The 27,387-nt window shown below is 37.7% G+C and overlaps 1 protein-coding gene across 1 annotated transcript in view; it reads right to left on the bottom strand.

Moving 5' to 3' along the window:
* Window positions 1-18,225: 18,225 nt before the first annotated feature.
* St8sia6 (ST8 alpha-N-acetyl-neuraminide alpha-2,8-sialyltransferase 6) overlaps window positions 18,226-27,387 on the bottom strand; it is a 145,453-nt gene continuing 136,291 nt past the window's right edge. Inside the window, exons 7-8 of the mRNA XM_021156593.2 lie at window positions 25,753-25,845; window positions 18,226-24,502 (exon numbers count right to left, since the gene is read on the bottom strand). Of these exons, the coding sequence (XP_021012252.1) occupies window positions 24,034-24,502; window positions 25,753-25,845 (562 nt within the window). The 3' untranslated portion in view covers window positions 18,226-24,033. The remainder of the gene's footprint in view (window positions 24,503-25,752; window positions 25,846-27,387) is intronic.

Here is a 27,387-nt window from a genome sequence, read left to right as displayed (position 1 = left end):
CTTGTGATCTGTAATCTCTTAATTTTGCAGCATTTATAATTTGTTTATAGCATTCCACGTATAAGAAAGAAGAGCTGTCTATTAGAGTGAATGCTGTTCCATGTGGCTGTATTAAGCATTCTACTGGGCATCTCTGGGGTCATTCAGTTCCAACCATTCTCATCTCTATCAAACTGCAGAAAATAGAAGCTTACATCAAACTGCCATTTCAGTGCCTGCAATTCCACTAATCCTTCATTTCAGCAGAGGACCGAAGCTGATGTCACTGCAGTTCAAGCTGTCATGAGATGGTAGTGATTGCAAGACTTCTGTCCCGTGATAGCTGCTCTTGACTAAAAGAGTAATAATCCTTTAAGAAAATATGATGGTTCCTCCTTCCTTTATCCCACAGATATTAGCCTGGCACCCAGAGGATGAAGTCAAAGAACACATTGAGGAAGAGCTGCTGATGGCAAGAATGAGCCAGAGCCTGCATGGTCTGAACATTTGGGTTTCACCTCAGGTTCTAGGACCTGATTGAAATGTGTTTCTATGGTTGCAGCTCAGTCCCTAGAGGGCCCTACAGGATAGTAAAACCACATCAAAAAAGCCATTGTATGTTGTATTTGTGCTGCTTTTATGGGACAGCCTGTTTCCATTTAGATAGGTTCAAGCTCCACAGAGTGGGGTCACTTCACTCCTTGAGAGGTTACAAGCTTATGCTTTCCCGAGTGGAATCGGTCATCTAGGATTGCCCTCATTACCTAGAGTTTTCCCAGAATCCTAAACCCTCTGTTTCCTCTTGACAGCAAACATTTCACTGTCGGTAGCTTTCCCTTTGACTCTCAGGCCAGAAGTGCCAGAGCCAGAAAACAGGCTGGGTCCCAATGGCTTCCTTGTTTCTGTCTTAGCAGAGAAGTGGGAACTTCTCTGGTTTCCAGTGTCAAGGAACCCTCATCCCAAGGAGCAATACTTCACAGCATCTTCCTGAGGGACTGTACATTTCTACTTCTCCATGACGTTAAAGGTTTTACATATGTATAACACACACACACACACACACACACACACACACACACAGAAAGAGAGAGAGAGAGAGAGAGAGAGAGAGAGAGAGAGAGAGAGAGAGAGAGAGAGAGAGAGAGATCCTGTCAAACTTGATTGTGGTAAATAGGTCATAATGCATATGAATAGAAAAACAGCACACTGTACACCTTAAATTTACATGCTTACTTGTCAATCAATAAAATTTTATTTGCCTCAATATGCAAGAAAAAAACCCCATAGCTTCCAACATTTTACTGAAGAAGGCATGAGAAGAGGAGGCATGAGATCATCCTCTCTCTCTCTCTCTCTCTCTCTCTATATATATATATATATATATATATATATATATATATATATATATATATAATTTCTGTGCTATCCATTGGATTCAGTGGGAGAATAAATTAATGTAAGGCTTAAAGATCTTGTTTCTTGAATGTGTGTTTAGTGTTGAGGAAATCCTAAGAAAGTCAGAGCTAACTGAAAATTTATTAAAACCTCTGAATTTACTGAAGGATTATGACAGTAATGAGTTTTGTATTTATTTGGGATTCATAACCATCTGATACCAGACAGCAAAGGCACAAGATGCTGATTCCAAGAACTATCAATTAATACCAAACATGATGTTGACCAGCCAAGTCAAAAAACTTAGCCTTTGGATTCATATGAATCCGAACATTCTGCTGGGGTCTGGTGTCTAGATTTAGCAATCACCTGAATTGTTCTCTCTCTCTCTCTCTCTCTCTCTCTCTCTCTCTCTCTCTCTCTCTCTCTCTCTCTCTCTCTGTCTCTATCTCTTTGTCCTCCTCCCCCTTCCCCTCCTCTCCCTCCCTCTATTTCTCGCTCCATCTGTCTCTCTGTCTCTCTGTCCCCTCCCTCTCTCCCTCCCATCTCTTTCCCTAACTCCATTTTGTGATGATGGCATGTTACTTTTCTCAGTGCTGTGACAAAGCCAACCTAAAGAAATATGGGTTCATTTTGGCCCAGGTATTGAGGACACAGTGCATCAAGGCAGGGAACCATGATGGCAGGACCTTGAGTTGGCTGGTCACATTGTATCCACAGTTAGGAAGCAGATAGTGACGAATGCTGTTGCTTAGATCCCTTTCTTTCTATTCTGCCCAGGATCATGTGGAACTGTGTCAGCTACTTTTAAGGTGGGTCTACCCACCTAAATGAATCCAACCTACAAGCTCCCTTTCCAACATGTCTAGCAATCTGTCTCCTCCATAATTGCAGATCCTGTCAGGTTTATAGTATTAACCTCACACTTGGGAGGGATCTTAAGCAATCACTCAACCACTGAGCTACACCCCCAGCCTCCAGATGCTTAAAGTGGAGGCTGCAATCTCTCTCTTTATGCTTCACTCAGTGTTTTTCCTCTCAGTAGTCTCATTGTCTCATGCTGTTCATCAATATAGTGTTGAAAGCTATGTTTTTATTTCTGCATATTGAGGCAAATAAAATTTAATCAATTTACAAATATACAGATTTAAAGTATACAGCATGATGGTTTTGTATTTATATCCATTGTGAGATATTCACTATAATCAAGCTAGTCAATACATACCCACACATATATAAAATCTCATCTATATGGTAACCATTTTATGTATATGAACATTGCTGAGAATACTTGAATAAATTATCTTGGCAATCATTAAATAAGCAATGACATTGTTAACTAGAATCTACTATATCACACATTAGGTGTTTTCATATTTTAAATAAATGCTGATAATTAATTAATTTGCTTATTTATTACAAAATATCCTATATCTGGGGCTGGCCTTGAATTCACCCCACAGCTGAAGATGACCTTCAGTTGGGATCCTGTGCAGCTGAAGTGCTGTGATTTCAGGCATGAGCCACCGTGCCTGGTTTATGGGGTGATCAAACCTAGGGTTTTGTGTGCACTGGGCAAACACTCTACTAACTGAGCCACACACTCAGCCCATATCTTAATATCTCCAAATTAGCTTGCATTCTTTGATCAGTGTGTGTTTCACCTCTGCCCCTGCAACTACCATCCCAGCATCCACAAGTGTGAGTTAGACTGTTTTCACCTTCGTGTGTGTGTGTGAGATCACTCATCGTTTCTCTAGGACTGTGTACTTCCTGGTTGTTTTTATTTATTGAGATTACATTATTTTCATATAGTGTTGTTTGGTTTTCTTCGTCTTCCTCCTGCAACTCCTTATTGATCCTTCCCATCTCCCTGACCACTCAAGTTCATGTTTTTTCTCTCTCTTTCTCAAAACAAAACTCCAGGAAAATCAAAACAAACAAACAAACAAACAAACAAACAAACAAAACCTGCAAAGTAAAAATACCCAATGAAACAAAAAGAAGTAGCCCAGACAGGCCTGGATCTTGCTAGTTAATAGCCCAGTCCTTATCCTCCTGCCTCAGACTCCTGAAATGCTGGAATGACAGGTACACCTAGCATACTGTTTTTTGTTCCTCTCTGTCTGTCTCTCTTTTTACATGGTGCCTTCCAGGTTTATCTATGTTGTCATAGATGGAAAGATTTCCATTTTTGAAGGCTGAATCATATTTTGCATTGTGTGTATATACGTATGTACTGTGTATATATCTATCTCGATATCTATCTATCTATCTATCTATCTATCTATCTATTTATCTATCTATCTATCTATATCATTTTATCTGTCTGTGGACACTCAGGTTGTTTTTGTATTCTCACTTTGGTGAGTATTTTGGCAGCCGTGTTTCATACTGTGTGACTACCACCTACAGTGGATACTTGACCTAAAGTGGGCCTATCAAATTTCTTCTCTAAGAGATTAGAATTTAGAAATATTAGGGGGAAGAGAGACAGTTCAATAGGTAGGAACTCTTGTTATACAAACCTAAAGACTTGAATTTAAATCCACATAAAAAGCCAGGCATGGCTGCATGGGCCTGGAAACTTAACACTTTGAAAGAGAAGGGAAGATCCCTGAGATGTGCTGGCAACATGCTCAGCTGCAGGCTCAGTCAGAGGACCTCTCTCAAAGGAGTAAGGTGGAGAGTACTAGATCAGGGCACCCCAAATACCCTTTCCTTTGCATGTGCAAAGGTGTGTACACATGCACTGAATGGGCGCGAGCACAAATACACACAAACAGGCAGGTAGCTACATCAATTTGTGGAGGAAGAAGTGCTATTCTTTATACATGTTTCGCCATTAAAAGTCACATGAGGGGACAAAGAAAAAGAGATTATCAGCCAATATCTTTGTTTATGGCTGGAATCAGGATATGATGGGGTAGAGCATGGTTAAAGGAAAAGCAGAGAAGTGAAGCAGTACACAGAAATGACCTAAGAAACTAGGTGCACAGTAAAGTCACTGTAGTTCCAGAAAGAGGGAGCATGGCTAAGGTGGTGAATCACCACATACATAAAGCCAAACAGCTCTGGAATAGGACTTTAAGCTCTAGCAAATTTTTTTTTTTTTGGTGTGAGGTATTTTGAAGTGAATTTACTGTTAACAGAAAATAAAACACTCACACACACTCAAAAGATAATAGGATGTAGATACAGGGGGGAATTATGAAAGTTAGGTAAGATATAAATCCTTAGCAAATATCTTCAATAAGTGGTAATTATTAACATTATGCTTTTTCTATGAGTAACTTGGGATTATACTCAATAAAATCCAATGTTGGAGAGAGATTTTGAATTAAGTTAAATGTTAAAGGCAGTGAATTGGTAGAAAAATATGATTATTTATCCATGCTAGCATGCTTTTATAGAAATTCAGGTCTGAAATTTCTATAATGTCTCTTCAGGGGCACAGCTGATGGATCACAGGGCTCTGCATAAAAGTGTTTGTGTGTGCATACACACATCATAATATGCAGATGTAAATTAGGTGCATGACTTACAAACGAAAAGATATTTTCATTTCTTATTGAATTCTGTTTGCAATTATGAGGACATTATCGTCTAATGAAAACTATAATAGATTTAATTCGATGCTTGTTTCATTTATGCAATTATTAACCAAATAAGCTGGAATCTACCAGTTACATCCATGAATCCTCACAGGCTCCACTATGGCTAAGCAGTGTTCAGACTCACAAGCCTTAGAGTCATGGAGTGACAATCTCAAGACAAAGGGAGACTTGGTCTCTTTTATTTGAAAAGAGGGACAGGACTGGATGGGAGGGGGGAGGGAAAGAGAAAGAAACTGAATTTCTGAATGTGACAGCAGCAAACAAAATGTAAATATCTGATCTTTAGAGACTGCTGGATGATCAGTGGAACCTGACCGTTCTTTTCCTACCTACTTGCTATTTTTGTGATTAGTCAAGGGCAGGCAGCTCTGTCAACATGTAGAGGTAGAAGTATTATTCTTTATACATTTTTATTTAAAAAAAAATAATAACATGAAACCTCTCAAACTCCTATTTGTCCATGTCTGTTCTCTTTCCATGGGGTGAGCATGGATGGGACAACTTAGAAAGCATGTCCTGACGGCAGATATGTCCTCAGATGGGAAGAGACAAAGGCCCAGGGCTGACGTTTAGGGGATGCTCTGCCAACCAATCACAGATGCCTAGCCTTAACATTCCTGAGATGGAAATAGCCAAGGTGTTGGTGACACTTCCTGGCTTTATTCTAAAGTGTACACTTAATGTTTATTAATGTTTATTAATGCTTTTGACTTTTTGCTATAATTTTCTAGATGTTTGCCTTTTTATCTTCTGAGAAAGTGGCTGTGCTAAGTTTCAAGAATCTCCTCAAATCAAAATGGCAAAGAGTGTGTGGCCACCGAGTCCCAATCCATGAAGTGAAATATCTGGGGAAAGTCAGTGGACAAACACCCTGCTTTAACGTTTGCATGTGTTTGCACAGTAATGCACCCAGCCCATGTTAAATATTATACAACATAAACAAGGGATAGACCAGTAACAACCATAGAGCTCTGAGGAAATGACTAGAAGCCACATACATCTTTAAGCCCAAGGCATAGTTACCAAAAGGCACATTAATAATACTTAACTTTTACTTTAAAGGCAACACCAATGCACTAATTTTACCTCTCTCAAATGTTAACATTTTCAAATTTACTATTTCTTTGTAACCAGTTGCCACTAATTTATTTTGAGTGTAAAATATTTCTTGGAATATAAATTCCTGAAAGCTATCGACATTGCATTAGAACAGTATCATGGCAGTTAAAAGCAGGACAGCTACTGAAAGCTCATCTGCCACAGAGGCAATGGGCTTGGGACATTTTGTAAAAGGCTCAGCTTAATTTCTTTTCTTTTAGGCTATGGTTTGGTTCCTCAGATTTTCAAAGTTAGTATAATTCATATTAACGATTGAATTTATCTCCCTAGAAACTGCATTTGCTCATCATCAGCATTTAGGATTTTCTTCCTGGTGCATTCACTAACACACACACACACACACACACACACACACACACACGCACACACATCTTGAGGTCTTAGGGGCAGACTTAACACCCCCAAACAGCTCTACAGATAAGCATGGTCCATAGTAGCTGCCCAGTTTTGGAGGTACCATTCAAGCACAATGGTTGACCTCAGTGGTACTTCTTAGATCTGTACAGTGTACAGTCTCCACAGCTGTCTGTAGTGGCACAAATTACTGCCCTTCTCACAACAGAGGGTCAGAGCATAGGAAGGACAAAGATAAAGATTGAAGTAAAGTTTGTGCCAAAGACTCTGCAGTGAGGAGGCAGGATAAACACCAACAAATTAAGAAAAACGTTGCTAGTAAGAATGAAAGTAAACGAAAAAAAAAAAAAAAGAATGAAAGTTTTAAAAAAATTAAGTTTGGTGAGTCCAACATATAATCTCTGTCTACTCCTGGGTATCTGCCTTTAAACAGATGTTGAAAATCCCTCATTTACCGGCCAATAATCAGACATGGTGAGGGGCATCCCTTCTAAGTTCCCATGATCCTCAGGGCCTAGCTCTCTTTTGAGATTACTGAATTGTACTGTATTTTGTAATTTATATTTATTTTAGGAAACTGTCCATGATGTTTCCCCCATTTATTAATACTACGTTGTAAATTCTCTTGCAGTTGATTCTAGAATCCAAGGTTTTTTTTATATCTTGGCGCAGCTACTGAACCCAGGGCCTTGCACTTGCTGTGAACACTGTATTATTGATCTTTAACTTCAGCAGTTTCTTGAGAATTCATTGGGTTTCATTGGTGTATCTAGCTACTAGCACAGAGTAGACATTGTATTAACATTTGAAGAATTTAACAAAGAGAGCATTTGTTTTCATGCCATAGAACATGTTAGATTTTTAAAGTTGATTTTCTATTTATCTCATTGGATATTCAAAAACCACAACTTACTTAAGAAGTTAAGCCAAGAGGTTGGAAATGTTGGTCAATTGACAGAGTGCTCTCCCAGCTACATTAAGCCTTGAGTTCAAACCCCAGCACTGCACAAACTGGGCATAGTGGGAAACATGCATAATGCTATCCCTCAGGGCATAGAGGCAGAATGACCAAGAGTTCATGATCATCCTTGACTATATAATGCATTCCAGACTAGACTGGGACATATGCGACCTTCTCTTTAAAAAGGGGGTGGGGATGGAGGATAGGAGTCTGGAGAGATGTGTCAAAAGAACAGTCGCTGCATTTCCCATCACATACAAGACTGCTCAAAACCATCTATCACTCCAGCTCCACAGGACTGGACATCCTCTTCTGGCCTCTGCAGGAACTATGCACATGTGGTGTGCAGTTATAACTTACAGGCAAAACACCCATACACATAAAATAACAAAAATTTAAAGGAAAGCTGAAAAGAAATGGAGTAAACCGTGATTTAACTCCAAATAGTCACTTTCTATCTTAACCTCATCATGAAATCCTAGGCATTGAAGTTACATCGAATATTTTGGCAACAAACAATACCACATAGCCAACATTAAAATGAATTTAACAGTAAAAAACCTGTGCTCTCTTATGGCAATCCTTGCTGTTCATTTCCTCCAGCCTGGACTAATTGGACTTCTCAGATTATTTAATGTTAAAGACAAACATATTTATTTAAAGTTATAGTCAATTACTGTAGAATATTTTTATGGCAAAATAAATTATTTTTCTGACAGAACTAATTAGCTGTATCTGAAATTCTTCCAAGAGCCACCTGCTTCTAAAGTGGACTGTTTTCCTTGTCTCTATCACCAGCAAAGTATTGCCCATGGGCTTCTTGGTTTGGGGGAGTAGAGGAGAGACATTTAGAGGCTAGATAGGCAAACTTGTACACATAGGTGTTGCTGAGAACTGGCTGCTTGTCAAGTACCATCTCCCTCTCCAGCAAGGAAGACAATCTAGCTACATTAATCGAGTGGGTCTGATGTTTAGTTGAAACACTAGAAACTTCAAAAGTATGATAGTTTTGGGGCTAGAGATATAGCTAAATGGTATGTACAGGGCTCTGCGTTTAATCCCAGCATCACAAATCAGTAATAACAATAAAACATCTTTCAGTTTGGAAACTACAGGAATGCCAAATGACAATGACATCATGTCTTAGGAATGTGCCTTAAATGAAGCATCTGAGGATGGCCAACATCAGAGCAGATTTCATGATGCTGATGCTAACCAAGATGCATCGTGCCTTGTGGTACATCACTTCTCTGACAGTCCAATACTATACATGTACTTTTACTACATATCTGTCAAGGGTTTTGAAGCAGATGTCTAACTTGGCACATGTGATAGATCATTGAGGAAGAGGGAATCTTATTTGAACCACACCTCCAGAAGACTGGCCTATAGGCATGTCTGAAGATGGATATTTTCTTAATGGTCAGTGTAGGAGGGCCCACATCATTGTGAGTGGTACCGTTTCTGGAGCAGTGGTCTCAGCAACTATATAAAACTGGCTGAGCAAGCCATGAGAAATACACCAGGGACAGCACTCCTCCATGGGCTCCTCCTTCCAGATTCTTGAGTTTCTGCCCCAATTTCAGTATATGTGAAATAAATCCTTTCATCCCAGTTATTTTTAGTCATGGTATTTTATCACAACAATAGGAAACCCAATGAAGACACCCTGACTGTATCAATGTTTTACACTCACAAAATGCTGGTAGGTGTGTGTCTTGATGACAGAAGGTCAGAGTCTACCAGTTTTTATCTTTCCACATCTAGGTGTAAAGAAATGCATATGTGCTTAGAATGCACGTCTCAGGGTGGCTTGAGTTCCCTGCTTGCACATACACTTGCAACTTATGAATCTTCTGGAAGTGGAATGAAGATGTAGGAAACCTGTGGTCTTTAGGAACAATGTCTTGAATTATGACAACAAGAAGCTCCCTCAATCCCAACCGGTAAGAAGGACACATGCTCCACTATGTTCATAGCAGCCCTATTTATAATAGCCAGAAGCTGGAAAGAACCCAGATGCCCCTCAACAGAGGAATGGATACAGAAATTATGGTACATTTACACAATGGAGTACTACTCAGCTATTAAAAAGAATGAATTTATGAAATTCCTAGCCAAATGGATGGACCTGGAGGGCATTATCTTGAGTGAGGTAACACAATCACAAAGGAACTCACACAATATGTATTCACTGATAAGTGGATATTAGCCCAAAACTTAGGATACCCAAGATATAAGATACAATTTGCTAAACGCATGAAACTCAAGAAGAATGAAGACCAAAATGTGGACAATATGCCCCTTCTTAGAATTGGGAACAAAACACCCATGGAAGGAGTTACAGAGACAAAGTTTGGAGCTGTGATGAAAGGATGGACCATCTAGAGACTGCCGTATCCAGGGATCCATCCCATAAAAAAAAAAAAAAAAAAAAGAAGCTCCCTCAAGATTCTCTGAGGACCCCCACAGGGTCTTCGAAGACCCAAGCACACTTTGTTGTTTGACAACCGCAGTAAGTTCACTTGAAGGGGTTGTTGAGTAGAATACAATCTGCTGACTCTCTGGATTTCCTAATTTCTATTTTAGAGGCCAAGAGAGCTGGTAAAATGCTGGCTAAAATGAGTTATCATTAAAAGGATTTTCTGAAGTGTTTTCACCTTATATTTCCTGACAACTCAAAATGGCTAGTTGATTACAATATGCTAAAGCACTGTAAAAATACTTCACAAAACTTCTAAATGATACACGTGTGCAGCATGGAAATAACACAGTTATTCTTTATTAATAACGGGAGCTAAGGAAACATGTTGCTTAAGAAGACAGTTGTCTTCCTGGAATCTATTGCTGAATGTATTGGGGTTATGTAAAAGAACAGCCTCACTTCAGTCTGAGGAAACACCTCCTAATTTAGGGCAAAGGACCATGACCTCACCCACTTACCCTCAGATCAGGAGCGAGTGAGTCCTCCTGGGAGGCCAGTGGGGAGCTTATTATGTTATTCCTGTAAGTTTTCTGCAAATACAAACTATTTCAAAATAAAAGCTACTACGTGTATCTCCCCCAGTTCCTACTTTCACTATATAGGCTAATTTAAGTTCTTATTCTTTTGAACTTTCAGTTTCCTTCCCCATCTATAAAAGAGGTAAAACTAATTAGTAACAACTTAAAACTAGTCAATGAAATGATTATGAGCCTGGAGAAAGTTAGTTCCAGTTTAATAAAATTGCCAAAGTTATTTTCTTAGTCTTGAATTTGGTTTTGGTCAATTACAAGCAGTCAATTCCTTACAAGATAACTACTGCTATACTAATACCATATGCAGAAGCCATATTTATTCAATGGACATTTATACCCAATATTTAACTTTTGCAAATGCAAGCACTGTAAACTTGCCATAACAAAAATAATTTTAAGACAAATTACAAAACAAATATATTAATCCAAAGATATTTACTAATTGAAACCAAGTAGAGAGCTGAAAGGATTCACATTTAATTAGAAATTGGAGTTTTATAAGTTTAAATTTTTAATATTTATAAATTTAAAAATGTTACGCTGCTGAATGAGCAGTGCTGACATTCTGTGACCATTAAACCACAGCTCACGGCATAGAGCTTCTTTCTTTGTACAGAGAATAAGATCACAATACCAGGATTTGCAAAGTGTCATAATTTCAAGGTAAAAGACACCACACAAGGAAGCCTGGGCTTAGAGCACACTTGAGGCCAGATTCCCCATCCCCACCCCCCAGTAGGTACATAGTGCAGATAGCATAAATTTCTTCAGGCTAGGGAAATTAGCTGCCAGAACACACCTGGCAGCTCCTAACAGTTAAGAGGCCTAAAGATGCAAACAGGCCCAGCAATCTAAACCTTCTCACAGCTGCGAAGTTCTGTGAACTGGTGAAGAGCAGGCCACAGTGGGTACAGGGAGCTGACTAGTGCCAGGCACACACCTCCCGCTCGACAGGAGGGAACTAAGACTTTTCAGATTTTTTTTAAAAAGAGACCCAGGGAGTGTATACTGTTTAAATATTTACTCTATTAATATAACTAATGAAGGCATTTAATTTTTCAAAAGATAACTACAGTATGATTTTAGGAAATAAACCAAGGCTATGTGTAGAGCCAGTTATAACCTGAATATCAAATTGACAAAACTTTATTTGTATTTTTTAATCCATCAATGTGCGTTAAAATAATGTTTTCACTAAATATTTTTATTGCATTTAAAAAAGAAGAAGTTGGATTTTTTTAGTAGCCTCTCAAAAATCAAGAGTGACAGACCAAAAGAAAGACAGACAGACAGAAAGAAAGAAAGAGAGAAAGAAGAGAGAGAGAGAGAGAGAGAGAGAGAGAGAGAGAGGAGAAACCCCACGTGGCAGAGAAAGCCATTTCTTTGTTTTCCTAGATGCAGCCCAAATGCTAGTAATTATTTTCAACATGTGCAGTGAAACTTTTACTTTCCATTAGCATTATGTAAGAAACATTTTATCAATATAAAAAAATAGTCTTTGGGCTAGGGGAAGGACTGAAGGAGCTGAAAGGGACTGCAACCCCATAGGAAAAATAATATCAACCAACCGGATCCCTCCTCCCAGAGCTCCCAGGGACTAAACCACCAACCAAAGAGTACACATGGAAGGACCCATGGCTCCGGCCACATACGTAGCAGAGGATGGCCTAGTCGGGCATCAATGGGAGGAGAGGCCCTTGGTCCTGTGAAGGCTCGATATCCCAGTGTAGGGGAATTCCAGGACAGGGAGGTGGGAGTGGATGGGTGGGTAGAGGAGCACCCTCAGAGAGGCAAAGGGGGAGAGAGAGAGTGGCATGGGATGTAGGGTTTGTGGAGGGGCAACAAGGAAGGGGGAATATCATTTGAGATGTAAAGGAATAAATGCTTAATAATAATAAAAAACAAGCTTGGAGAAGCTTGACTTGAGGATGCTGTAATTCAGTATTGTTTCTCACACATATTTTTCTTTTCTTTCTTTCTCTTTTCCTGTTCTCGTGCTTATGAAAGTTGTATAATTTCTCTGGCAGCGTTAACATCTAACCTCAATTTCACCTTGAATCATTTTGAGAATGGCAAAGGTTAAACAAATACGTTGTTGGATGGCAGGTGCTCTTGCCTTTAAAACACTAAAAACATTTAACGTATGATGGTAATCCATGGAGTATACCGTTTGGCACAAAGGAAAAGAAAAATCAGTGATATTTAAAAAATCACCTTCCCCAAAGGAATCGTGATTTAGAGAAGTGTGCAAAGCACTGAGCCAGCTCTGGCACATTCTAAACCCCAAATCCACTCCCCCGTGTAGACAAACTACACTGAAAACCTCCCCAATTACCATAACAAGCCAATACTCCTGTTCTTACTCTATTTCTGTTGCTGTATTAACCTACATTACCAAGAAGCAACTCAGGCGAGATGGGTCCCTTTCAACTTGTGTTTCCAGGTTTCATTTCATCATTGTGTGGAAGCCAGAGAAGGATCTAGAATCAGTTAGTCATATCACATCAATGGCCAAGAGCAGAGAGAAATAAATGTATAGATGCATACTTCTCATCCTGCTCTACTCTTACACAACCCAGGGCCCAATCTCTTGGAATGGTACTGCCAACTTTCAGGCTGTGATGTGGAGACACATCAACTAAAGACATCAAGACCATCTTCCACAGACAAGCCAGTGGTGCTGGGGTTCAGGTTCCAGTTTAAACTTTTAGTGGTAGATATTGACACAGTAATCTCTTTTAGCAAACATAGTCAAAGCCCACCTAGCATCTGTCTATTGCTTCTCCTTTCCCAGCATAAACCTGTTATCCATGCACACCTGCCCTCCTTGGACACCTATGCACAGGAATACGACTGTCAAAGTCATATATAAATTCTTTTTGTCAATGACACACACAAAAGTCAATGTTAAAGTTTATTGAGATCACCAAAAGACAGGATACAGTAATAGTTTACTAGATCTCTCTCTCTCTCTCTCTCTCTCTCTCTCTCTCTCTCTCTCTCTCTCTCTCTCTCTCTTCCTCCCTCTCCTCCTATTGCTTTCCCCCCATCTCTAACACACACACAAATACACATATACACATGTAACTATGGGCTCATGAACAGTTTGAATCAATTAGAAATAAGGAAGGGTTTGCTGGAGTTTTTGAAGAAGGTTTTCTTTCCTTCTCTGAACTGGTCCAAAGGTGACCCTGTCTAGTTTCCACATTCATGGACATTGGTATCAATGTATAATTTAACTCCTGAAGGGATGGCACTTCTCTGACAGCTCTAGACTTAGGTTAAGATCAATACACAGAGCTAAGCTGGGCTGAGACACTCATGGGAAAATGAGGCCAGGACCAGAGGATTAGCTGTTCTGTTTTTGGACTTCTAGGTCAGTGGACAAAGAATGCCAAAGAGCTCAGCCCACATTAGTGGGGCTTTTGATATTTTCAGTGGAAAAAAGTTGAGTCTTTTATGATTTCTCATCTGTGAAATCAGATAGCTACTTTGAAACCTTGAGAAAATTCACAGTAATACGTGAAAAGCATTATATAGAAGAGCTTGGCACAGCACACATCTTTAGTGCATGATAACAAAGTTTGAAACTGGTTGTCTGTATCCTGCAAACTTGTGATTAGTTTCGTTTACAGACATCTTTGATTTTTGATTGTTTATATTTACATATCAGATGAAACCAGCAGTATTAACCACCAAAGAACACAGTAGCTGAGCTAAAGATGTTAAAGTGTTTTGAGATATAAGACAAATAATATAATAAACAACAGATACAGATTGTTCAGTGATACTTTACTAAGTATCACACACATATGATACATATATATGAACTCAGGAATATATATATGTATGTATATGTATATATATACATATACATACATATATATAAATAGTTATATTATACAAATGTGTTTATATTAAATATGCATTCTTTAATATTTGCATATATTTATTATATATGTATATATATACACATACACATATGTGTGTGTGATATGTGTGTGTGTGTGTGTGCATGTGTGTGTTATCCTTAAATGATTTCTCAGGCTAGAAAATTAGAATTTGGAAACTTTGATAAAGAATTTGATGGTAAAAGTACAACTTCAATGCCATGATGGTAAAAGTCTAATTTTTTTTTCAGTTCTGCATTATAGTTTTTTCTTTTTCCTTTTTTTCAAATTTTTCTATTATATATTTTCTTCATTTACATTTCAAATGCTATCCCCAAAGCCCCCTATATCCTCCCCCTGCCTTGCTCCCTAACCCACCCACTCCCGCTTCCTGGCCCTGGCATTCCCCTGTACTGGGGCATATAATCTTCACAAGACCAAGGGCCTCTCCTCCCATTGATGGCAGACTAGGCCATCCTCTGCTACATATGCAACTAGAGATACAAGCTCTTAGGGGTACTGGTTAGTTCATATTGTTGTTCCTCCTGTAGGGTTGCAGACCCCTTCAGGTCCTTGGGTACTTTCTCTAGCTCCTCCACTGGGGGCCCTGTGTTCCATCCAATAGATGACTGTGAGCCTCCTCTTCTGTATTTGACAGGCACTGACATAGCCTCAGAAGAGATAGCTATATCAGGGTCCTGTCAGCAATACCCATGGAAGGAGTTACAGATACAAAGTTTGGAGCTGAGACAGAAGGAAGAACCATCCAGAGACTGCCCCACACAGGGATCCATCCCATAAACATAAAAACCAAACACTATTGCAGATGCCAAAAGTCTAAAATTTTAAACACTGTAGAAATATTTTTTCAAACAAGCGTTACCAATGGCAGCAGAACTACACAGGATCAAATGCTGCCTGAGCTCACAGCCTTTGGGCATCCGTTCTGTACTTGAATCTTGGCTCTGACACTTGAATATTATATGTTCTTAATTAAATTTCTTAGCCTCAATTTTCTCATTTGTACAATGGAATTAATAAGGCCAAGTGTGGTGGCACATGCCACCTGGGAAGGTGAGGGAAGAGATCAGGAATTCAGGGCCAGAATGAGCTATGTAAAACCCTTCCTTAAAACCAAGACAGTATAAGTACAGATGTACCTTTAAAAGCATCCTAAAGAGCAGGTCAGAATGGCATAAGAAAAAGCCCAAAGACTTTAGTTTTAAATGAGGCAGTAAAGGCTGAGATTGGTGTCTTTGCCAAGCAGACTACAACAGGAGCCAGCTGCTCCACCTTTGAATATGAATCACAAGGTCAGCAGCAAACTCCAGGGCTGGACGCTCTTCCATGCTTACTGCTACTCTGGTCACAACAAGCAGAATACAGAGCAAGCTTAGCGTCCATCAACAATGAATGGATAAAGAGAAAGTAATACATACACATAAAGGAATCTTAGGAAGCCATAAGCCAACACAAAGGAATGGAGTTTTGCAGAAAAAAAAATGTGTGAAGCTCGAAATCACGATTTTAAACATATAAACCTGGCTCAGAAAGGCAAATACCATGTTTTCTCTCATATGCAGAATTTATACTTAAATTTATAGAGAGGTGTACATATAAATGTGTTTACATATGTGTGTAAGTGTAGGTCATGGACAGAGAAAGGGAATCAATGGTGATGAGGAGACTGTAAAGTTGAGGGTTGTAGAATGTATGTGACATGAAAACTTAGTGGTGGATCAAGGATGGCAGAGAACCAGCCAGCCGAGGGCATGGAGTAGGATACTGAAGGGGGAAGTCAATGAGAGGGGAGAATAATGATACATATGTATGAAAATGCCGTGATACATGCCTTGTATACTAACCTAAAATTAATAATAAATAAATACACAAGCAAACAAATATATTTTATATATACATATGTACTAAATGTATATATGTATATATACATGTTTGCATATATATATATATATATATATATATATATATATATATATGACAGATAAAGGAGAAAAAAACCAAGTAACGATGTATTGTGTTATCTAATACATGTGGAAACAAGACGTGTGCAATTAGAAACAACTGAAGTGAACATACAAATGAAAAGGAAACTTTCAGAATATAATACAAAACCTAGGTACATATTTTCTCTAATAAAATACCTTTAAAATATAAAGAGACACAAGTAAAACTCAGAAGTTGGAACAGACACAGAAAATACCAGATAAACAGAATTCAGAGTAAAGGAATATTACTAGGGCAGAAACAATGACCTTGGGGTGATAACTGGGCTGTGGATGAAGAGAATCTGCATGTGTGCTTCACATGCATGAATCGGAAGCTAATAGCGCTAGGAGAATGAAGAGAGCCATGACACTAGCTGAAGACTTTATAGTCCTGCCCATATAATTCACTTGTTCAAGAAGACTGCGATAAAAAGTCTTGAAATAGAAGTAAAATAGAAATAGAAATAAAAGTTTGAAATGGATTCAAATCATGCAATGTATAATTGCTAGTCACTGATATTATTTTAAAAGATGTATAGTAACAGATCTGGGGGAAAGTTCAGAAATATTTGAAAACTAGAGATTTCTCCATCATCTGTGGTAGAGGGAAGACACTGAAAGTCAGAAGGTGTCCTGAAGCACATGAAAAGGACACCAGAACACACTAAACTTGTATGGACTGGGGTTGCAGCTCAGTGGAAGAGCATTTGTCTAACCCCAAGGTTAAGCTCCAACACCAAAAAAAAAAAAAAAAAAAGGAGAACAGTATCTAGAGAAAAACATACATGTGATTCCCATGTTAAAAAGTCTATAAAAATAAATGAAAATGAAACAGAAAGAAAAAATAAATATCAAAGATCAATTCAGAGATCTAAAAGCTGGTTTTCTGAGATGTTGGATCAGGGAAAGGACTAGACAAAAATTGTAAATAATAATAATAATAATAATAATAAAAAGAATGGGGGAATCACAGCAGACAATACAACATTAAAGGAAAAGAAAGGTTATAAACAATTTGTGACATTCAGTTTCATCATTTACAATAAGAGGGCACATTCTTTGAAGAACACAAATTACAATCATGCTCTAGGAAAAAAAACCCAAAGCTGAAATACCCTGTCTATTCAAGATTCAAACTGCTTGATATTAAATATTTCCTCATGAAAAATTACATTTCAGCTGGTTTTGCTGGTAAAATTTATCAAACATACAAGGGTAAAATAACAAATTTAGACCATCTTCTGTAATAGCAACACACACACACACACACACACACACACACACACAGAGAGAGAGAGAGAGAGACAGAGAGAGAGAGAGAGAGAGAGAGAGAGAGAGAGAGAGAGAGAGAATGCCCAGAGTACTTGTTCTTTCTTATTCAAGATTTATGACATTCTACAATGGTAAAAATGAAATATTGGCATAAAAACAGATATATCAATGGAAGTAGGTAAATTTCACAAATAAATAAGTCTGAATATCTTTTCAGCAAGTTTCTTACAAAATTTTAGATAGATATATGTAAAGTACTTTTGATAGGTTCAATATACTAACTTTGAACTTTACCTCACACTTTAAATATATACAAAACATAATTATTTAAAAATGGCTCACAGACCTAGATAGAAGCACTAAGTTGTAAATCTCCTACACAAAAACAGGAAATCTTAGTGATCCTGGATTTGGTAAAGTGTTTGTAATTTTCCACAGAAAGTATGAAAATTCAATAAACTTGAATTCAGCAAATTGTAAAACTTTCATTATTCACTAGTTGTGAAAGATGTTAGATACGCATTGACCATATGATCTAGTCATTTCCATAGATCTTGTCCCCAAGAAATAACAACGCACACTCACAACGATGTGTACATGACTGTTGGTGATAACTTTATTAGTAGCATCCACAACTATAGATGACAAAGTTGTGTATAAACAGGTGAGTGTGTAAACAGACTTACATTACACTTACATTATAGCCAGATAAAATTTAAAAGTGATTATTGAGACAGAAACACAAATTGATCTTAATAGTTTCATTTTGAGAAAAAGAGCAAGACAGCACATGGATGTACATAAACATGATTTCATTTATATAAAATTCTAAAAAAATGTAAACAGTCTATATTGTAAAAATGTAAGCTAGTCTATAGAAAAAGCAGATCAGGAATTCTGAGGAAGTAGGGTAAAAACATCAAGCAGTAAGAAGGATTAAGTGATTATAAATTAGTACGGGGAAATATTTGGGGAGAAATGGAGACACATGTTGGCAGTGGAGATGGCTTCCTGATCATGCTCAGGTCAAAACTTTGCCAGTGTACACTTTGAATGCCCTTGGCCGGGCGTACGTCCGTTATAGAGAACGAGCTTCGTTTTCTTCCCTCTTTGTGTTTGCACACGGGGGAAATGGCTTGATAGTCAGACATGAGAGTTTGGATGCTACCTCTGCTCCTATAATGCAACCTTACGTAAATTACAGTTTTGTGTCTCAGATTCTAGTTCAATGTTAGTAAAATACTTTATGGGAGATAAGAATGGATGTGTGCATGGCTGCAGTAAAGGTACTGATGTATGTTTTATCACTAAGCCCATCCCATTCCCCTCTTCTAAGTGGATACTCTTTGTGAATTTGATGTGTGATTGTGATATGTAGGGAGGAATGTATATACTTTAAGGTGACAGAATGGCACTGTTTTAGCTTATTTCTCCTTTATGCTAAAATGTTAAGACTATTGTTATTTTATCTCTCTATAGCAAGTTGCTTCTAACTGCTGTGTTAGTTTCTACATTATGTACCTGGCAAATTTAACTCATTAACTTCCCAAGGTGAAAAGATCCTTGTCTAATCGTCTACCTTAATATTTGACTCCTGGAAGTTCTCTGGCTCATAAATCCTGAAATAAGATGACTGGGCCAAAGGAGAACTGTGTGACAAATTTCACTCAGCACTTCCAAAGTGTTGAATTCCTAATGCTGGGAATTAATCATATTACTAACTATTACCAATACAATGGATGTAGCATTTACTCCAATTTTCACTTCTCAGTTTACTAATAAGTTTGAGCAATTCTTGTTGTTATTAGCTACCCAGGCTTTTCCTTTGTAAACAGCATCTGTATTGATATTTTCTCATTTTAAAAATTTTACATTTTGATGGGCAGTCCCTTGAACTGTCTGTCATGAGCCTATGAGTATTGAGAAGACATTTCGTGAGAAGAAATACTTCATTTTAATATGTCACACCTGCCATTTCTCAGCTTAGTTACTTAAAATAATTATCTTTGCTACGTGCAGAAGTACAACCTGTAACGATGTGTTTCCCCCCTTTGGAGTTGATGCTGTGACTTTGTATTCCTTGAGTCTATCTGGAGTCTGCTTCTCATCTGACATGGTGCTGTGCAGGCACATATTTCTTCCCGTGCAAAGATCTGGGTTCCAACATTCTCTGTTAAAGAGTTTCACTGTTTCCACCACACAAGCAGTGACATCTTTATCATATGCCACTGGAGTATTTTTATAAAGCCAAACATTACCCTAGAAGAGTAATGACACAGAGTAATAAAAGGTCAAGAGGTATTTTATCCACCCTTCAGAACCACACATAAACAGGAAATACTGAATACACCTGGATTTGGGGGTTAAGTATAGAGAAGGACTCTTACTAGGTCTATGAAATATAACAGATTCTCACAATGTCTTCAATGTTTAATAGCAAAATAATGCTTTTATATAATACTACATAAATAAAATATTGAATATGTCACATCAAAACTATACTTCTGCAATAGTCATAAGATCATAGCATACCTGTTATATGCATTTTTCTCAATTTTCCCAAAGTTTTCTGAATTTCCTGGAATGATTAAGAATATATGACAAGATACAGCATTTATTAGCAAGATTTTTTTTGGAAGCAAGTAAAAACGTTCAAGCAGAAATGAGTCTGATTTATGGCCCAATTCAGTATTCCATGCAAAGAAAGTTCTCAGGAACAATGGTCTTGGGTATCTGTTGAAAGTCCACACATTTACTAGGTTTAAATGTACATGTACAGTAAAATCTGTCTTGAAACTCGTGTTCTACCTTCTCTTTTGGCTGGGAGTTTTAAAAAAAAATAGCTCTAGTTTTGTCTACAGAGTCCTCCTCTTTTGCATGTAGCACTGTGGATGGTGAACTTGTATATGTATTTTCCTTCATATTTGGAAAGAAACTATTTCTGAATTTTATTGTTCTGTTACATTGTCCAGTGATGCCAAAAAACAAAAAACAAACAAACAAACAAAAAACAAAAAACAGAAAATAAAATCAGGCAAGCTGGTATCTCTCCTAGAGCCTAGAAGCATGTGGCATCCTAAAACTCCTAACTGAAAGTCTACCACTACCTAGTACCAGTATTCAGACTACCTCTCTTTAATGGCTATCAATGAACGGGAATTTAATAGCATAATATAAGATCCATCCCATCTACCAGCAGTTACACAATGCTCGCCACACAGAGAGTCTTCCACAGTGCTTTCAGATTCAATGTTGTTAATCTACAAGTCTACAAGGAGTTGATGGTTATTTTTGTGTTTGGATCTTGATGGAAGGTTGAGCTATTATTATCCACCATTACGAAACAAAAAGAACTGAGTTTCGTTTTACAATTTATGTAGCTACATATACTGATATACTGAATTATCCTAATTCATATGCTAGCACATTTTAGAATATGTGTAGTCATGTTGGGTTTTGTTTTTGGTGGTGGGGGTGGGTAAGGGCATTATGGCAAATCTCTGGGGGACAAAGGGAAAGCCATGCTTTCTCAGGTAGGAAGAAGCCACCCACTTCTGTTAGATGTGGATTCTTCTAAAGATAGTTTGAGTAACAGCCAGAAGCCTGAAATTATGGTAAATCACAACTACAGACCCATCTGGGAAGGAAAATCAAAGGAGGAACATGTTGGAGACATGCAGATGACATACAACGCATCCAGTTCATAGCACCAAGCAACAGTTTTTACAAACAGCATGTCAGCTTTGGGAACTGTGAACCATCAGTCACAGTACTCTTTGTGCCATGGCAGTGATTTGCTGGAAGTGTCACACTATAATCAAAGGACCAAATCATCATCATCATCATCATCATCACCACCACCACCATCATCACCATCATCTCCAAGTTCCACCTTTAGCTCTATAGATTAAGCAACATGAGATCTAATCACAGCACACAGGAAATCTCGGGGCATCTTCTGACTACTGTCTATGTTAATCCAGGTAGAGTTGTAAAATTTCAGATGTGCTTAGGTTTGGCAGCACAAACATGAGACAAGAAATAAACTGATGATATTAATATGTGGGGAAGTCTGTGCTTTTCTAGAAATTTCAAAAATTCCTTTTCTACTGATTTATGTTGAAACAGGGCTGTCATCGTGATATTAACCTCACATTATTTTGAGAATTTCTGAAACCCATGTATGTGACACTAGAGTTGTCTGTCTGTCTGTCTGTCTTGATATTCTAGAGAAAAAAGTCTCTGGAGTTAAAATAGCATCTTACATAGGAAAACACTAAGTAAGCTGGAAACTTCCTGACAAGATATAATATTTGCTAGAATAATTTGTAACATCTCCACATAGACTATTTAATAATTTATGTCACTGTAGTCTCCTACTTTCATTTTTCAGTCATATTTTGCCAACACCATCAAAAAGACTTTGTTTCTACTTAGCACAAAATACTTTGAGAAACATTTTTGTTAACTACAAAAATAATAGTATTCTGGTGTACTTTTAAAAAGTTTTTTTTTCCTTTTTTTTTTTTTTTTTTTTGCTAATAGCATGACTGAAACGTGACCAATGTTGCTAGGAGTTTATTTAAAGCTAATTAGGTGCATTAGCAGCAGCATAAAAGAGCCTCTATTCATCAGAAGAAAATGATAAATTTGATTTTATTTAACAAAAAGCCTTTTACCCTTTGCAAAATATTTATATATGAACTTCTGATAAATTTCTAAAGCTAATACGTTTGATTTGCTATAAAAGAATGAAAGAGATGTAAACTTGAAACAACATTACAAATGTTAAATACAAGGTGACATTGTATCAGAATGAAGAATTCACAGGGTGCTGTCTCTTCAAAAAAGCACTTGATAAACAACAAGCTGGCTCAAGTAAGAATTAAAGAGTAAAATTTATAGTTTTCTTGGCATGTGGGCCTCATCTCCTATGCTCTTACTTTTTGGGAAAATCGATAGATGGACAGAATATACACACATAAGCATGCAATGTCAAATAACTTAATAAATAAATGTGCTTACATTAAGAGGTGTCAGTGGGACATTAGTAAGAGGTGTAAAATGTTCATATTTAACATCTACTCAAATTTTACTCAAAACTGATGCTTAGTTTATGAGTGTAATTTCTCATGAAAGCATTCATCCCTCCCTGGAGCGATGAGTTAGGTATGTCCATCCTAAGCCTTCCTTGTGATGTGATTGGCTCTGAATTACTCACACTTCACGAGTGTGGACAAAAGCTGCCACGCTCATGCACTGTACTCTCTCCCTACACAGAGTTTTTAGGGTAGCCTCACAATCTCCTTCCAGCATGCTCATTTGGATCATCAGAACCAAGGGAACAGCTTTCTCCCGCTGTTCCGTTTCTTTTACTCAGAATCCACTTAATGTGCCTAAGAATTGGTTCATTTACTAGTTTTAATTGTGAAATTAACTCTTCCCTGAAATAGGTACATTGAAGTTGATTCTACTGGGATCAGATTTAACCACCCCTGTCTATGATCCTTTCAGCACTGTGTTCATAACTGGCATGATGATGCTTGTGGTATCTTATCAATTAATGGCACACACCTGCTTTTCTGTCAGTGACAATATCTTCATATCCTCCAATGGAGGATGGTCCTCGGGTCTATCAAATAGATGTTCACTATTTTTTAAAAAATCAGATGAGTAACTTTATGGATAAAACATGTGAGAAGCAGTAGATATTTGAACTACTTTATGTCATTGAGTTGATCCTGTCAGTGGAGAGAGAATTGCAGAATCCCAAAGTAGGGAGCTCAAATACAAACTGATAAAGGTAAGGAAAATATAGACAAAAGAAGTGAAGACACGCCCCAAATCCAACAAAACCCCCACCCAACTAACGTCACAAGCGAACTGAATCAGAAGCAGGCACATTGCTAAGTAAAAAAAGACTTTTCTTCCTGAATCATCAAGGGTATTTTGTTTCTGTACTCTACTAGGAGGGAGAATGGGAAGGATTTATTTATAAAGGAAGAGCTGTGTGTAAAAACTCGGCGCATGATTCAGACATTCTCTTCAGAAAGGGTCTTTGGCACAATTGCACAGTTTCATTACCACTCTGATAAAGGTGGGAATGGCTATCATGGATAGGAACAAGGAAGCATTCTGAGAGACCCTGGCTCAAATCAAATTCTATGATGATTTGAAAAATTATCTCATTTTACTTATCCAAGTCTGATGTTTTGGTCTCCATTCTCAGAGAAGGAACGTTGAAGGTGAGAATGAGTGACTCATGGAGGCTGCAAAGTGAGTGGGGGCGGGTGGCTTTGGTCTAGACAAGTGGGAGAGCGCCTTTGTAATTCATGCTTTCTCTGTTCCTTCTTCTATTCGCTTTTGGAGATGCTGTGACACATCCACTCCACCTACTGAAATTATTCTCCTTCTAAGAAACGTTAAGCCGTTTCACATTTGCTGAATTGTAGTTTGAGGATTCCTCTCATATGGAGCTGGAGCATTTGGCTGTATTCTTTAGGCATCTGGTGGAAACCATGCTTAGGTAACATGTTATCATAGTAGTGGTGACTGAGTGGGGTGTCTTCGATAGTCTTAGAGAAAGGCCAGAATCCGTAGAGCTTCACGTTTTCACACAGTTCCACAGCGACACTTGCAATCATCAAGCCCGTGGACAAGCGGTATGCAGTCACCCCTTTAGTTCTCCAGAAAAGAGCGAGGTGTCTCAGGTACCTGGGATGGAAGAAGAGAACCTTTTGCCTCATTTTTGACTCTTTGAGTGTTTGGTAGACTTTAAAAGAGATGCCTGTGTTGGCCCGATAGGAAAATGCTGGCAGGAGGAGGAATGCATCTCCATAGGTGGAGATGTCCTCCAGAAACTGTGCTTTCTTCTCCTTCAAATTCTGGTACCTGCCAAATTAAAAAGAAAGGCCGGTCACAGTACAGAAGTAATAATAATAATAATAATAATAATAATAATAATAAATATAATAAAGGCCACTCACAGTACAGAAATAACAATAATAGTAATAATAGTAATGATAATGATAATAATAATAATAGTAATAATTTTGGTTATACGGTATTGAATATATATTTGGTCAAAATGCAACTGCTTATATCCATTATTTTAAAAAGTCAAACCACTGAGTTAAAAACATTGATCAAATATCAAGTAAGTATCAAAGGCCTGCCTTCATTCTTCTTTCTTGAGCGACAAAGACTTATTGCTAGACAGACATTTCTTCTATTATTTCATATTACCACACAGCAATGTTATCTAATGTTGCTTTGGCCCCTTAATACTGTTAAACTTACATCTAACCAAATACCATAGCCTATATGTATATATTATTTAAAAGTTATAATTTATACATTTTATACATATTTATTCAACAAATAGAAGTTTTGTTTAAAAAGCCTATGCCTGCCTGAAATATGTGTGTGTGTGTGTGTGTGTGTGTGTGTGTGTGTGTGTACTGGCTTTAGGCTATCATTTTCTTATCCTTCACACACCTTAGGAAAAACTCTTTTATGTAACATTTCACAATTAGCTTGTGGAGACAGCTACGCTGTTTTTTCACTCTGAGATTCTAGAACAATTTAAGGAGTCTATTAAATTACAAATGATTAGTAGTCTCTTTTTGACAGAAAGTATATGTGCAACTTATATGAACGAATGGATATTCTATAATAGCTACATTGCAGAAGAGGGCCATGAAAAATTATTCTAAATAACAAACTATCCAAAATGAAAGCAAGCAGTGCCTTCTCAGGCTATGTGGGGGCTTCCTCCAAAACTTTTTAAAAGACAGTTTTGTCATGAAAGCACTGACCACCAAGGGAAGGATGTAAATAACCTGAAGGCTCTGAAAGCAAATGGAAGAAACGGAATTCTCTAATTTTTAAGTTGAAGAGATAAATTCTCCTTTGATTAGAAACATGTAGCTCATGACACTAAAAGCACAACTGAGTCACTCTTCTGATAGAGCACATACTGCATGAGATGTCAAACTCTGTGGATGTATTCTTTTGTGTTTCCCCCAGAATCCAGCTCAGCCGTGTGTCACACCATGTGGCCTGTCAGCCTCAGCAGTGGGAGGATTGTGTGAAGTGATCAGAAAGTGTTCTGAGGAGTGGTGGAACTTGCAGTCACTCACTTCAGTGTTATAATGCTGGGATTGACAGTCACAAGATTTGTTTTGCTTCCAACATCTTTACTAGCACTCCCTGTGATTGGGGGGAGGTTACACCTGGAAAAAAGAAGAAAAACATGTTCAAAATACAATCTGCAAAAAGCAGATGTTTATGCACACATATACACATACATACACACACACACATACATGTACACTCATACACAAATATACACACACATACGTGCACACACATACAGACACACACATGTACACACATACTCACATACACATACAGACACACGCATACAGACACATGCATTCACACATGTACAGACATACAAACATATACTCACACAAATTCAGACACACATATACACAAATATATACATATACACACACAAACATACACACACATATACACATACACACACATAAACAAACATACCCACTCATATATACATACACACATATAACATATATACACACCATACACACATACACAGACATACACAGATACACAGACATACACACTCATACACACACATATACTCACACATACAGACATACATACCCACACATACACACACGTACACACATGTACACACATGCACACACATAGACAATACACAAACATACCTACTCATATATACATACACACAATATAGCACATATACACACCATACACACATATACACACATACATACACACATATAATAACACATCCACACTCTTACACATATACTCATACACACATACACACAAAGAGCACACATAAACACTCATACACACATAAACACACATACACACCCATTCACATATACACACATGTGCACACACACACGCACACACACTTGATAACTGTTATAATCTCAGAGGAAACCAGTGCTGTGACAAGAACCTCAGAGCCCACCTGCTTGCCACTTAAAAATAACCAAGTACAAGATGTACTTGTTTCAACATTGTACAACATACATCAATTTGATAAGTGATTTTAATATTTTCATTGACATTTGTAAGTACTAAGACCAGAGATTTTGAATATTTCCCACCATGCTTCTGAAGGATTTTCAAGTTTTTTTTTTTAATTGAAGTTGTGACTTAGACCAACTGTATAGATAAATGCTGATTCCATTCTTGAAATGGAATGATCCATACAAAGTTAAAGAAGCCAAGGTACTGAAAATGTAATAATAAAGTCTCCCAGAATAAAACCTACATAGGAACACTAGTATCTCCTGATCTCCATATGGATAACTTTGTCACCAAATTAGGTTATTTATGAAGGAATCCCTAGTGTTTTGTAGCAATTTTCTTCCCACTATCCTAAATATTTTTCATTGGGAAGCCATGAACAATGCTAATTTGAGTATACTCCAATCACATCAAAATGAGGATATTTTTAAAATTCCCATTAGAGCATTTTTAAAAGGAGGAGCATGGAAAGTAAATACTGAGTGTCCCCAGGAAAGCTGTGTACAGCCCACGCCATCTGCAATGTGGATGCAGCTGCAGGACTCTGCTCCACACCTGATGAAACACGGAATAAATGAAATATATCCCTCTCACTTTGACATAAAGTATACATCAGAAAAAATGTATTCATTATAGACAGGGGTCACAGAAAGGACCTTATCAGTGGCCTCCTGTAACAAATC

The sequence above is a fragment of the Mus caroli genome, unplaced genomic scaffold (genome assembly GCF_978045245.1).
Source record: "Mus caroli unplaced genomic scaffold, Mus_caroli_1 scaffold_2, whole genome shotgun sequence".
Classification (NCBI taxonomy): domain Eukaryota; kingdom Metazoa; phylum Chordata; class Mammalia; order Rodentia; family Muridae; genus Mus; species Mus caroli.
Note: the sequence above shows the minus strand (reverse complement) of the source record. Positions and strands in the feature narration are given on the sequence as shown.